The sequence below is a fragment of the Pristiophorus japonicus genome, chromosome 7 (genome assembly GCF_044704955.1).
Source record: "Pristiophorus japonicus isolate sPriJap1 chromosome 7, sPriJap1.hap1, whole genome shotgun sequence".
Classification (NCBI taxonomy): Eukaryota; Metazoa; Chordata; class Chondrichthyes; family Pristiophoridae; genus Pristiophorus; species Pristiophorus japonicus.
The window spans coordinates 87,487,172-87,501,993 of NC_091983.1; the positions used below are offsets into that span (position 1 = coordinate 87,487,172).

General features: G+C 43.0%; 1 protein-coding gene across 5 annotated transcripts in view; it reads left to right on the forward strand.

The window, feature by feature from the left end:
- Positions 1 to 14,822, forward strand: part of otofa (otoferlin a) — a 655,153-nt gene that overhangs the window by 531,824 nt on the left and 108,507 nt on the right. For all 5 annotated transcript variants that reach the window (XM_070884403.1, XM_070884404.1, XM_070884402.1 and 2 more), the window contains 4 exons: positions 2,598 to 2,750; positions 5,007 to 5,196; positions 5,535 to 5,659; positions 10,361 to 10,495. In XM_070884403.1, the coding sequence (XP_070740504.1) occupies positions 2,598 to 2,750; positions 5,007 to 5,196; positions 5,535 to 5,659; positions 10,361 to 10,495 (603 nt within the window). The remainder of the gene's footprint in view (positions 1 to 2,597; positions 2,751 to 5,006; positions 5,197 to 5,534; positions 5,660 to 10,360; positions 10,496 to 14,822) is intronic.

A 14,822-nucleotide genomic window follows, 5' to 3' on the forward strand; every position in this document is an offset into this window, starting at 1 on the left:
CGTTTTTTTTGGCGCAGACATTAGGCTCCACCCCATGAAGCTAAAGGACAGACTGCGCAGCACTAAATTCAAAAAATAGAACAGGGAATCTTGCTAGTTTTTTTTTGGAGTAGTCGGGGCCAAAAAAACAGACATAATTCTTGCAATACACCAAAAAACGGCATTGGGGAAAATTGAGCCCTTTGTGTCATAAGAACATAAGAAATAGGAGCAGGAGTAGGCCATATGGCCCCTTGAGCCTGCTTCGCCATTCAATAAGATCATGGCTGATCATCGACCTGAACTCCACTTTTCCTCCCGATCACATTTCCCTTGATTCCCCTGGTCCCCAAAAATCTATCTATCTCAGCCTTGAATATATTCAGAGACTCAGCATCCACAGCAGGCTGGGGCAGAGAATTCCATGCTTCAGTCGTTGAGTATATTCAAGAGAGAGGTCGCTAAATTTTTGGGAACTAAGGGAATTAAGGGATGTGAGGATATTGCAGGAAGGTGGAGTTGAGGTAGAAAATCAGCCATGATCTTGTTGAATGGCGGAGCAGGCTCGAGGGGCCGAATGGCCAACTGCAGCTCCTATTTCTTATGTTCTTATGCTTCCTATTTTAGTCGGGTCTGCCGATTTGGAGATCACGTCCTCTAGCCCTACACAAAGCAATGCTGTGCACAGTGAACAGAAGCAGTCGCAGAACTGATCCCTACTGGATACTCATAACCACTCTGGGAAACTGTCCTTAACTCCTACTCTCTGCTTCTTCTCCTCTAACTAGTTTACAATCAAATTTTCTACCATCTTCTTAATTCCGTATCCCTTAATTTTCTCCAACAATCTCCTGTGTGGTTCCTTGTCACAAAATCCATTGCATTTCTTGATCCACCATATCTGTCATCTCCTCAAAAAACTCTATCAGGTTTGTCAAGCACGATTTTCCTTTCTAACATCCATGTTAACTGCTTCTAATTAAGTTCTCTTCGTCTATATATTTAGTAATTTCATCTTTAATTAAAGATTTCAAAATTTTCACTATCACAGATGTTAAGCTAATTGACCTATTTAGTTCGTTCCCTTTAAGAAAATGGGTATTACATTGGCCACTCTCTAATCCACTGACACACAACCTCACTGAATATAACCCTGAAATTCGAGGGCTTCAGTGATTTATTCCCCCATTTCCCTCAGGATCTTGAGATGTGTCCTGTCAGGTTCCAGATACTTTGTCCTCCTGTAGCTTATGCAACTTCTCTAATACTTTAATCTATTATAATAGTTCTCATCTCACTTTTAAGCAATTAAAGATTTACTACCTCCCAAATATCTTTCACTGTTATAAACGCTGAAGCAAAGTACTAGTTAAATGTAAAAATAGAAAATGCTGGAAATACTCAGCAGGTCAGTCAGCATCTGTGGAGAGAGAAACAGAGTTAATAACGAGGCGCAAGTGATTTCACGCCCCGGGGGGTCGGGGGGAGGGCACACTACCAGCTCCCGTAAAATTGCATGGGAGTTAGCAGAGGGTCAAAACCGACAGCACCCCGTTCCCACCGGTAGCACCCCAGGTCACTGCACCGGCGATGACATCATCAGCGTGCGCACTGACCCGTTTTCGTCCCTCGGCGGGTTGCGTTCCATGCCACACTCCACTCGCGGGGTGAAAATTAAGGGCGATGTAAGTGCCGTCATTTTTTCTACCTGCCAACTTACCGGTCCGGCCTTTCATGCTGTATTTCACAGGGTCCGAGTCCGCGATGATCTGTGCTGGGCTGTGACCACGCCATCCCGCATCCCCAGTGACATAGTGGAGGCCCCTCACCTCACTGCAGAGCTCGCAGCATACTCTCCCCTTTAACGGAAGGGGAGGGCCCAGTGCTCGCACCAACACTACGCGGAGAAGCCACATAGAGCTGCAACATTCGCGCGCTTACCGCCCCGATCCCGCCCCCGAGAGAAAGTGGAGCTCCCAACATTGCGCTCCACTTCCTCTCGGGGGCAGTAATCCCAATTTTGTGGCCGGGCAGGACTTCCGGGCACAGGAAGTCCCGCCTCGCCTTGGTTACTGCCCCCAGACGGGGCGATACCAAATTTCGACCCCCAGGTTTCATCAGAACGGTCATCATCCTGAAACGTTAACTCTGTTTCTGTCTCCACAGTTAACTCTGTTTCTGCCTGAGCTGCTGAGTATTTCCAGCATTTTCTGTTTATATTTCAGATTTCCAGCTTCCGCAGTATTTTACTTTTGTACTAGTTAAGTATCCCTGCTAATTTCCGCTTATCTTCTTCTAACTCACTATTCACTCCTTTTGGGGGGTTCTACCTCGCAATTTTATTTTTACTGATATATTTGTAGAATATTTTAGTGTTCTTTTTAATATTCTCCCTGATACTCCCTTCTTGCTTTCCTTAATCTTTTCTTCACCTCTTTCCTTATTTTCTCCATTTATCACACCACTAGGCCCCATATGCACTCCTCTTCAATGTGTTTCTACGCTATCCTCAATCAAGACTATATCCTTCTGAATGCATTAACCCCCCCACCCCCGATCATTAATGACGATATAGCTTCTTTCAGTTTCTTGACTAATATAATGGATTTCTATTGCAGCCTCAGCACAGTATCCCTGAAATTTTCATCTGGATGATATGCAACAACAAGCGGATTGCATACGCTCGAATTCAATCAAAGGATATTCTCTACTCAATAGTGGATGAAGAAACAGGCAAAGATTGTGGCAAAGTTAAGACTGTCTTTCTAAAGGTATTATAATCTCACTTGCTCAACCTATATGGCTACTTTTCTATTGCAATAGGGTGGATTTGAGCTCCTGGATGGGCAGACCAGGAGGCCTTCCAGAATGGGAGTCTCCGTGGCTTTGATCAATCCAAATGGCCTGTTGCCCTCCTAGATTGTCACAGCCTAGAGGCCATCCAACAGCACCGTTATGTCACGGAAGGGGGAATCGGGGCCATTTCATGGATGGGGTGGGAGGGTGACCCAAGGGAGCGGAGGCCCAGTCTTCCCTTGTGTGGCCTGGAGGAGCACTGAGCACAGTAGGCAGGGTGGGTTAAAATTCCTCTTACATGCTCGCAAGTCCAGCTGTAGGACTTCAGGATCTCAAGCTCAGGAAAAATTCAATAGGGTTACAAACTCAGAAGTAATGTGTTAGGCTCATAATTTAGTCATAATGCAGAAGGATTGCAAGGAAAAAGCAACAACATCATATCAACGTAGTTAGGAATGGCAATAAATGCATCATTCACATCCTATGCATAAATGTAAGAAGCTTGTGTCCTAATGCAGTTTCAGTCTAACGCCTTGTTTTAATATGTCATAGGATCTATATTCACAATTGTTGAGCTGTCAGCATCAGGAAAGTCGAAAAACAAGGATTTAAAAAAAAATCAGTATGCTCAGGAGGAATGTATAACCGATCATTTTGATTTTAAAGAGAAAAAGAAAGAAATAAGGCTCCTTTAAGCTGAATTTAGCTACATTTCTCTTCATAGATTGCATTACACTACTGTAGCTATTACACTACCGTAGGCATTACACTATTGTAGCTATTACACTACTGTAGGCAGTACTCACACGGCAGCTATTACACTGACATAGTTGTTATGCTACTGTTATCATTACACACACTATTGTAGCCATTATTCACACTAGCAGAGGAGTTCTCCTTGTCTCCTGCCGAATATTTATCTATCAACCAACATCACTAAAACAGATTATCTGGTTATGAATCCCATTGCTGTTGATGGGCCCTTGCTGTGCGCAAATCGGCTGCTGCGTTTCCCTGCATTATAACAGTGACTACCCTTTAAAAAGTATTTCATCAACTGTGAAGTTCATTAGGATGTTCTGAAGTTGTGAAATGCACTATATAAATGCAAGTTCCTTCTTTCTTCTTTATTGTATGCCTCTCACTGCTGTGTCCATTACTGACACGATTATAGTCGTTATACTTGTGGTGTCCCTGCACCGTGCTACAAACTCACACGAGGCATGTATTGCAGACACAGTCACTACGTGACCTTAACCTTTATTCCCAGGACCATGGAGTGCTGACCCTGGGTGGGACCTCCCCTTTTATACCTGGAAACCTAGGTGAGGAGTGTCTCCCACAAGTTCACCCCCTGTGGTCAGGGTGTATATTTCTAGGGTATAAGTACAGTGTACAGGAGTTGCATGAAGGTTACAGTTACTTGAAGGTTACCGTTGCATGATGGTTACATACATGACAGGTACTATTGTAAGTAGATGTAGGTTAAGGTGTAGGATAAACATGTGCATGATATCCCTCTCCTCTTGGAACATATTATCACCACATTCAAGTGGATAAGTATTTGAAAAAGAAAATGGCAGGGGAATGGGACTCAGATAAATCTATCAGAGAGCTGGCACAGGTGCAGTGAGTTAAATGGCCTCCTCCTATGCTATACGGTTCTATCAGTGTAACATTGCTCCTCAAACCAATCTATTATTTAAGAGTGCACATTTTATTTCCTGTCCCAAGCCACCTTTGAGTCATAGCCGTTAGTTTACTTTCATATTATATGACAGCATTTGGTAAGCATTGGGAAGGTAACATGCTGAAACAGTTGTCAGGTTTAAAATGGATACCCAGCTTCTCATCAGGAACTTTGTGCTACTTTTTTCTGCACTTGGCAACAGCAATACTTTTTTAGGTTGCAGTAATGCAGGACTACCATGTAATTATAAATCCTTGTATAACTGATCCTTGTGTATCCTAGTCGTGCTGTTAATATTCCATTTTTGTCCTGTTGGTGATCAGCAGAAATGTAAATAGTACAGTGGTCAATGAGTGTGAAAGAATGTATGGCAAAAATGATTAATATTACTAAAGAGAGCTTTTAGGCAGCTTGTTTCATGAAGCACATTTCCAGGATGCACAGTCCTTCTCAAACTTTCTATTATGCAAAATCTATGAATAATTTTTCCCTTTCTTTAAACCTTGTCAAATAGCCTTACTTGTGGTTACCTTGTTCGCAGCTCCCTGGAAAGCGAGGTTTTGGCCCCGCAGGCTGGACAGTCCAATCTAAAATAGAGGTTTACCTTTGGCTGGGATTAAATAAGCAGCGGAAGGATTTCCTGAGTGGCCTGCCCAGTGGATATGAAGAGAACAAAGCAGTAAAGGGCCCGGGAATGCAGTCCTTCCCTCCTATAAGTCTGACCTACATCAGTAAGTGCTGAGTTTGAAAATGAATGATTAAACCGCAACATCTAGTTCTTAAAGTATATATTGAATGATTGGTTGGATGAAAGGAAATAAAGAGCTACGTAAAGTTATCCAATGTGAAAAAGGTTTCTGCTCCATTTTACACAAGTTGATGAAAGTACCATTGCTACTATCAAGGCATCAAGTCCTTTAAAGAGGGAAGCCAGTCTGTTAACAAAACATACTGTCCTTAATGATGTTTGAATGTTTAGGTAGTGAAAATGATAGAATTTAATTTGCCTGTCTTGAATGAAGTTTTAATTCATTGTGTGAATAATCATATTATTTTTTTGCCAAAACAGAAAAACAGCTTTTCCAGCTAAGAGTTCACATGTACCAAGCCCGTAGCCTGTGTGCTGCAGACAGCAGTGGCCTCTCAGACCCCTTCGCCCGTGTCTTCTTCTCCACACAGAGCCAGTGCACCGAGGTAACTAAAGTACAATCCAATTCTCCAACCTGTTGGACAGCTTTCTTCCTCTTTTCGCTTTGTTGCTTTAAATGTCGGAATTACACACACACTCAGTTGTAGTAATGGCAGGATCAGGTCTTTTATTTAAAAATTCATACTTCACAAACCCAGTATGAAAGTTACTGAGGCACTTCACAAAGCCAGCTCACTACTTGTGAGGCACAAACCGTCTGAATTTCCAGAGTCTCTCAAACAGCCTTCTCTCTCATCCCTTATACCAAAAAAGCCTTTGAACTCGAGTTTCCTTGCATAGTAACAATGGTACATACAAATAATTAACATACAGATAAATGACCAGCTACCCATTATCCTGAAATCAAGTCTCACTGCCACAACTCGACCCCCACCATCATCATCGGCAGTCCCTCGGAATCGAGGAAGACTTGCTTCCACTCTAAAAATGAGTTCTTAGGTGATTGAACAGTCCAATACGAGAGCCACAGACTCTGTCACAGGTGGGACAGATAGTCGTTGAGGGAAAGAGTGGGTGGGACTGGTTTGCCGCACGCTCTTTCCGCTGCCTGCGCTTGATTTCTGCATGCTCTCGGCGATGAGACTCGAGGTGCTCAGCGCCCTCCCGAATACACTTCCTCCACTTAGGGCGGTCTTTGGCCAGGGTGTCAGTGGGGATGTTGCACTTTATCAGGGAGGCTTTGAGGGTGTCCTTGAAATGTTTCTGCTGCCCACCTTTGGCTCGTTTGCCGTGAAGGAGTTCCAAGTAGAGCATTTGCTTTGGGAGTCTCGTGTCTGGCATGCGAACTATGTGGCCTGACCAGCAGAGCTGATCAAGTGTGGTCAGTGCTACAATGCTGGGGATGTTGGCCTGTTCGATGTTGCGAATGTTGATGCGTCTGTCCTCCCAGGGGATTTGTAGGATCTTGCGGAGACATCGTTGGTGGTATTTCTCCAGCGACTTGAGGAGTCTACTGTACAGGGTCCATGTCTCTGAGCCATACAGGAGGGCGGGTATTACTACAGCCCTGTAGTCCATAAGCTTGGTGGTAGATTTGAGGGCCTGGTCTTCGAACACTCTTTTCCTCAGGCGGCCGAAGGCTGCACTGGCGCACTGGAGTACTGTAAACACACAGGTGATCAGATAGACACAATTGAATGGCTAAATGGCTCCATATCATCTAGTAGCCTGTTTTGTGAGTAATCCCCTGTTTTTGACCCGAACTTCAATCAGAAACCTGAACACTTTTGGCCCAGTCTCCAGACTGCGCCTAGGCGAAGCGTTTCAGAAATACGGGCTTTCGCTCCCAAACTCCCCCAATTCTTCTCTTTGCCTCTCTGCCAGGCCTTATCTAGGTAACATTTGTATGGTAATTTGAGCTCGTTCAACAGAATTTTCCAGTTGTTGTCCTTGTTTTCGAACGCACCATCCATAGTAAATCAAAATGAGCAGCACAATCAACTGAAACAGCACCAGCATCATCATCATAGGCAGTCCCTCGAACGAGCATAAGGACAGGGTGTATCATTGTGTTCATCACACCACTTACCGTTGGGCTCCATCCGAACAACGACCCCCACCAGCTCACATGTCCAATCTGATCCAAAGTTGTGGGAACGTTCTCAATTTCCGCAGTGTGATGGTTAATGTCCACAACAATTGCTTGATTCAAACTCCATAGCTGTTGAAATCTTGTACTCCATTTCCTCATTTCCTTCTTCCAAATAGCAGCACGATTAGGGTCAAAGTAGGATTGCTGCAGACTCAGATTCTCAGGATGCCATTTTCAAGTCTGTTGGTCTGTGATCACTTTGTGCCGACTGAATTGTACATTACCACACTCCACAATTAGAAGAGATCGATTAGAGCAATAAGATCCGACCTCCAGACGCATATATATTTGTAGCTGATCATTAGTAACAAACCCATTACAAGGACGTACATTATGTAGACAGTTAGCCAGTTAGCATCTGTCGTTGGGAAAATGCTGGAGTCCATTATTAAGGAAGCAGTAGCAGGACATTTGGAAAAGCATATTTCAATCAAGCAGACTCAACATGGTTTTATGAAAGGGAAATCATGTTTGACAAATTTGCTGGAGTTCTTTGAGGATGTAACGAGCAGGGTGGATAAGGGAGAACAAGTGGATGTGGTGTATTTGGATTTCCAGAAGGCATTCGATAAGGTGCCACATAAAAGATTATTGCACAAAATAATAGTTCACAGGGTTGGGGTAATTTATTAGCATGGATAGAGGATTGGCTAACTAACAGAAAACTGAGAGTCAGGATAAATGGGTCATTTTCCGATTAGCAAACAGTAACTAGTGGGGTGCCGCAGGGATCGATGCTGGGGCCTCAACTATTTACAATCTATATTAATGACTTGGATGAAGGGACAGAGTGTAATGTAGCCAAGTTTGCTGATAATACAAAGAGAGCAAATTGTGAGGAGGGCACAAGAAATCTGCAAAGGGATATAAACAAGCTAAGTGAGTGGGCAAACATTTGTCAGATGGAGTATAATGTGGGAAAATCTGAGGTTATCCACTTTGGCAGAAAAAATAGAAAAGCAAATTATAATTTAAATGGAAGATGTCCATCAAATATTTCATGTGGAAACATTGCAGTACAGCATAGCAATGGCTGGAATGCATTACTAGGAAGCTGCTTTGTTTTAGATGATTAAACTCCCATCAGTATCCCTACAAATACCTGAGGGCTCCGAAGCCTGGGTTCTTATCAATCTGTGCTGAAGTTTTCCAGGTTTACGTGAAATATGTTCCTAAAGGATTGAGTAAACACTCCATATCAGTTCAAGTGGACAAGGGAGAACCAGTTGATGTGGTATATTTGGACTTTCAGAAGGCTTTCGACAAGGTCCCACACAAGAGATTAATGTGCAAAGTTAAAGCACATGGGATTGGGGGTAGTGTGCTGACATGGATTGAGAACTGGTTGTCAGACAGGAAGCAAAGAGTAGGAGTAAATGGGGACTTTTCAGAATGGCAGGCAGTGACTAGTGGGGTACCGCAAGGTTCTGTGCTGGGGCCCCAGCTGTTTACACTGTACATTAATGATTTAGACGAGGGGATTAAATGTAGTATCTCCAAATTTGCAGATGACACTAAGTTGGGTGGCAGTGTGAGCTGCGAGGAGGATGCTATGAGGCTGCAGAGCAACTTGGATAGGTTAGGTGAGTGGGCAAATGCATGGCAGATGAAGTATAATGTGGATAAATGTGAGGTTATCCACTTTGGTGGTAAAAACAGAGAGACAGACTATTATCTGAATGGTGACAGATTAGGAAAAGGGGAGGTGCAACGAGACCTGGGTGTCATGGTACATCAGTCATTGAAGGTTGGCATGCAGGTACAGCAGGCGGTTAAGAAAGCAAATGGCATGTTGGCCTTCATAGCGAGGGGATTTGAGTACAGGGGCAGGGAGGTGTTGCTACAGTTGTACAGGGCCTTGGTGAGGCCACACCTGGAGTATTGTGTACAGTTTTGGTCTCCTAACCTGAGGAAGGACATTCTTGCTATTGAGGGAATGCAGCGAAGGTTCACCAGACTGATTCCCGGGACGGCGGGACTGATCTATCAAGAAAGACTGGATCAACTGGGCTTGTATTCACTGGAGTTCAGAAGAATGAGAGGGGACCTCATAGAAACGTTTAAAATTCTGATGGGTTTAGACAGGTTAGATGCAGGACGAATGTTCCCAATGTTGGGGAAGTCCAGAACCAGGGGTCACAGTCTAAGGATAAGGGGTAAGCCATTTAGGACCGAGATGAGGAGAAACTTCTTCACCCAGAGAGTGGTGAACCTGTGGAATTCTCTACCACAGAAAGTTGTTGAGGCCAATTCACTAAATATATTTAAAAAGGAGTTAGATGAAGTCCTTACTACTAGGGGGATCAAGGGGTATGGCGAGAAAGCAGGAATGGGGTACTGAAGTTGCATGTTCAGCCATGAACTCATTGAATGGCGGTGCAGGCTAGAAGGGCCGAATGGCCTACTCCTGCACCTATTTTCTATGTTTCTATGTTTCTAAGATCAGCATTGGTAGAGGCAGGGAAGCAAGTCATCAGCCTACCTTCTCAATTGAGCAATAGTGCGAAAAGAGAAAAGAAAGACTTACATTTATATAGTGCTTTTCATGACCACCGGATGTCTCAAACCGCTTTGCAGCCAATGAAGTATTTTTGGAGTGTAGACACTGTTGTAATGTGGGAAAAGACTTGTATCCTATTTATTTAGTTTAAAAATATGTACTAATCTTCTGTGGTTTGATTTTCAATAGAGATTCACAGCCATTTTTAGCTTCTTTGGATATAAAAGATTAAAAATCTAGACTAATATAATGTTTAGTGGAAGCAATTTTGACTATTAATTACTTGCGGGTGATTTAAGGGGCAATGTTTGGTCATTTTGTTACTGGCAAAAATCCTTGCCCAATAACTTTCCCTACACACTGCGCAACCCCACTTTAATTTTTCTAATTTCTTCACAATTATCCCAGGTGAATATGAAGGCTAAATTTTTGCTGATGCTTCTGTATGCTTTAACCTCATCTAAAGGGGGCGGGGGGTGGGGTGGAGGTGGAGGTGAGGGGCTATGGAAATTGTTGTGGAAGTGAAATTATAGATATGGTAACAATTGTATTCTCAGGTTTTTGATTTCCGTTTCATCAATCTGTCATCCACAGGTTTTACAGGAGACTCTATGTCCTACCTGGGACCAATTGCTGGTGTTTGATAACATTGAATTATACGGTGAAGCACAGGAACTGAGAGATGACCCTCCCATTGTGGTCATTGAAATTTATGACCAAGATACAGTGGTAAGGAGTTCTAACTGACTGTATTTTTCAGGCAAACAATTGGAAATTCCCATCCCATATCAATGTGTGTATTAATATTGTAAACTACAAAAAGAAAAATAAGTTACAAAATATTGTAGTTAAATAGAAGTGTAGTTTAGTATATCTATTTAAATGGGTGTGTACAAAGACTGTTACGGTTCCTGATAGTTCACAAGGATTTACAGCATGAAATAAGAAAAGGTCTTTCAACCAATGATCTCTTTCATTCAACGACTATATGTTCTATTTCAAATTTTACCCAACACCCTAAGGTAAAATTCCAGAGTATCCTACTTTATTCATCCCCGATCAGTGGTCTACCTTGATATAAGATTTCCATGGTCTCAGTAGTCCAGGAGCCACAGTAGAAGTAAATCATCTGTTTGTGCCTGTATCCTTATAGCTCTCAATCCTGTTTCTAACTACGTATTCAGCCATCTTTTTTAAGGGTGTTAACATAGCATTTGCAAGGTGAAATTCAACTTTGGCAGTAGTATAAAATGGGCAATGGCGAATTATTTTCAAAATCAATTAATGAAAGTAAAATTGGGCGGGTTATAAAATGGGCTGCCCATTTGCTATTGCCCATTTGCGCTATCGCTGAAGAGCATTTTCACCTCACAAGTTCCTTCTATGCCTCCCTACTGCATCATTGCCCACTCTAGGAGACCTCTCACAGTTATGGCGGGAAACATTTCCTTTTCATATCCTTGATATTTCTTACACTGTCCCTGATTGAATACTATTACTGATTGATCTTTTCCTTTTCCATCTTTATCAATGGGCCTTCCTTCATTAGTACACATGTTTATAAGAACATAAGAACATAAGAACATAAGAAATAAGAACATAAGAACATAAGAACATAAGAACATAAGAACATAAGAACATAAGAACATAGGAGCAGGAGTAGGCCATTTGACCCCTTGAGCCTGCTCCACCATTTAATAAGATCATGGCTGATCTGATCATGGGCTCAGCTCCACTTCCCTGCCCGCTCCCCATAACCCTTTATTCCCTTATCGCACAAAAATCTGTCTATCTCTACCTTAAATATATTCAATGAACCAACCTCCACAGCTCTCTGGGGCAGAGTTTTCCACAGATTTACAACCCTCTGAGAGAAGAAATTCATCCTCATCTCAGTTTTAAATGGGTGGCCCCTTATTCTGAGACTATGCCCCCTAATTTTAGTTTCCCCTATGAGTAGAAATATTCCGTCAGCATCCACCTTGTCAAGCCCCTTCATTATCTTATATGTTTCGATAAGTTCACCTCTCATTCTTCTGATCTCCAATGTATATAGGCTTAACCTATCTTTATAAGTCAACCTCCTCATCTCCGGAATCAAGCTAGTGAACCTTCTCTGAACAATCTCCAATGCAAGTATATCCTTACTTAAATACGGAGACCAAAACTGTACGCAGTACTCTAGGTATAGCCTCACCAATACACTGTATGTTTCCTGTTCCAATGTTGACATTCAAATACATCTACCATTGCTTAAACCATCCATTGAATTAATTTAGATTCCATTGGTTACTATCAGTCGAGGGCTGATTTTAGCTTTTAGTGGTAGAAATAACTGGCTGTAGTGGAGCTGCCCATAATGTACAGTGCCCGATTTCTCTTTCGATTGAAGATCAGGCAGGGAGTGCAATGCGCAACCAATCTGCCACCGCCCATTTTCTGCCACCACTGAAAGTTAAAATCAGCCCTTCTCTTTTTATATTGAATACCTGCCCAAATAGCTTAGCATCATCAGCAGATATTAGAATATTGGGCTAGTTTAGATGAGACAAATTAAACATTCTTGAAACTGATTGACACAGCCTCTACTTTCAATGTATTTTACTTTTACCCCTTCTAGGGGTCCTCTCCTCTTCATGCCACTATGCCCAGCTGGGAAAGTAGTGATGTGCGAACACCACCTTCATGAACACCACCAAGCTCTCATTAACAACAATTGACATGATAAGCAATATATCAACAGAGACTTAGACCGTAGCAGCCCCTCCCCCCAATGTATTGACTATTGGAATACACTGACTATTTGGTACTTCCCACAATGGTTCAGCTGAAAATAAACAAATCCAATCGACTTAACTATGTTAAATAGATATATAGGACAGATAACTTTGTATTGAGAAACTGAAGACTATTATGTGTCCAGAGCTGAGGATGTTGTATTTTAAGATCACTGTGGTTCAACCTTTGCCTATCTCATTGAGAACCCGAATCTAAGTTTCAATAATTTGGATGTTAATAAATAAAGGCTGACTGTATGTTTATGCTTTCTTTCCTCTAATTCACTCTGTTGTCGGATGCCTTGTGTACGATGGGCTAAGTAGAGTTTGCATTGTTAAGGCTAGTTGTAGTTTGAATAGCTTTAGAGAAGAATTTTAGTAGATTAGGCAGCTCACTATAAAAGGTGCAACAACTAGAATATTTATCTATTATTTTCTGATCATATTTCAAATGAATATGTGTTGCATCTTTAAGTCCACTGCTGTGTGTTGTGTGTAGTCATAGGTAGTTCTGTATACTGGAACTAAGTAAACCCTTAGGATTTCACTTGCCTCTTTTAGGTGATAATCACTTCATGCAATTTTTGCGTTTTTTCTTTCCAATTTTTAAAACCTAGTACCAGTTCATGATATTTTTGACTGATGTTTCATTACTACCATTGTGCTAAGTGGAACTGACTAAAAACAGATCCAGCAGCCAAAAACTGGACATCCATGAGTGCTGTGGGCCCTCAGCAGAGGCAGAAATGTATACCACCACAGTCTGAAAACTCGTGGCCCAATACATCCTTCACTCCTCCATCATCTTCAAGTCAAGAGACCGACTCTGGTCCAATGCAGAGTGTAGAAGTGACGGTCAAAAGCAGCACCAGGCGTAGCTTAGAATTAGGTATCAACCTAGTGAAACTACCACACAGGGCTTTTTGCATGCTAAAGATCAAAAGGCTATAGACAAACCTAAGTCGGCCTATACCAATCAATCAGGGCATAGCTCTATAGCCCTACCACATCCAGTAGAGAATATGCTTCCTGATTTCACTTCTAAAGGCTAGTTCTAATTTTAAGATTATGCCCTCAAGTTCTGGATTTTCTGACCAGAGGAAATAGTTTATCTGTATCTGCCCCATTATCATTTTAAGCACCTTGATTAGATCACATCTCAACCTTCTAAACTCAAGGAAATATAAACCACATTTATGCAAGCAGTCCTCGGGGCCAAAACTCAGCCTCCCAAAAAGGCCACTTACCCCCAGAAGCAGCGGCCAGGCGGCGGAGTCAAGCGGCCACCAATTTCCGTTCCAATGGCTGCCACAATCGAAATTCACCTCGGGGATTTTTCTGATGATCCCCACTTTTGCCCCGCTGCTGGCGACCATCCTAAGCACGTTATCAAAGTGTTCAGCACCGATTTCCCACACCTCCATGGCACACCCCACCACCCCCCCCGCAAAATTTGGTTGAAAAAATCCACGAGCTGCCGCGCGATGCCCCCAGCAGCTTTTACTGTCGGCGCATCTTGTATTCTGTGTGTGAGCCATGGCAGCACGGTGGCCCTTCAAGGGGAGGGTGCACTGACATGACTGCCATGTGTTTTTTTGCCCGCTGACTTCCTGATTGGCCGGACAAATATGGCCCCCCAGGTTCGGATGGGCTGCAAACAGACCCTCTTTGGTGCCAGGCTGCTGGCCCGGCCAAAACACTCCCTGGTGGCCCAGTGGACCGAACCTAAACAATCGCTGCTTCTCTCCCCTTTAAATGAGGGGTGAGATGTGGTGACGCACACACGCACTGACGTCATCACCGCTCGGCCGCTGACCGACAGCGGCGGAAACTCCATCCTGCCCCACTTCCGCCCCTCACCAGTACTTACCTCTGCACTTCCGCTCCTATTATGCCCAACTTATGTACAGCAGTTATCATGGGTGACTTCAATCTACATATTGACTGGGCTAACCAAACTGGTAGCAATGCGGTGGAGGAGGATTTCCCATAGTGTATTAGGGATAGTTTTCTTCACCAATATGTCGAGGAACCAACTAGAGGGCTGGCCATCCTAGACTGGATGATGTGTAATGAGAAAGTACTAATTAACAATCTTGTTGTGCGAGGCCTCTTGGGGAAGAGTGACCATAATATGGTAGAATTCTTTATTAAGATGGATAGTGACGCAGTTAATTCAGAGGCTAGGGTCCTGAACTTGGGAAAAGGTAACTTCGATGGTATGAGACGTGAATTGGCTAGAACAGACTGGCAAATGATACTTAAAGGGTTGACGGTGG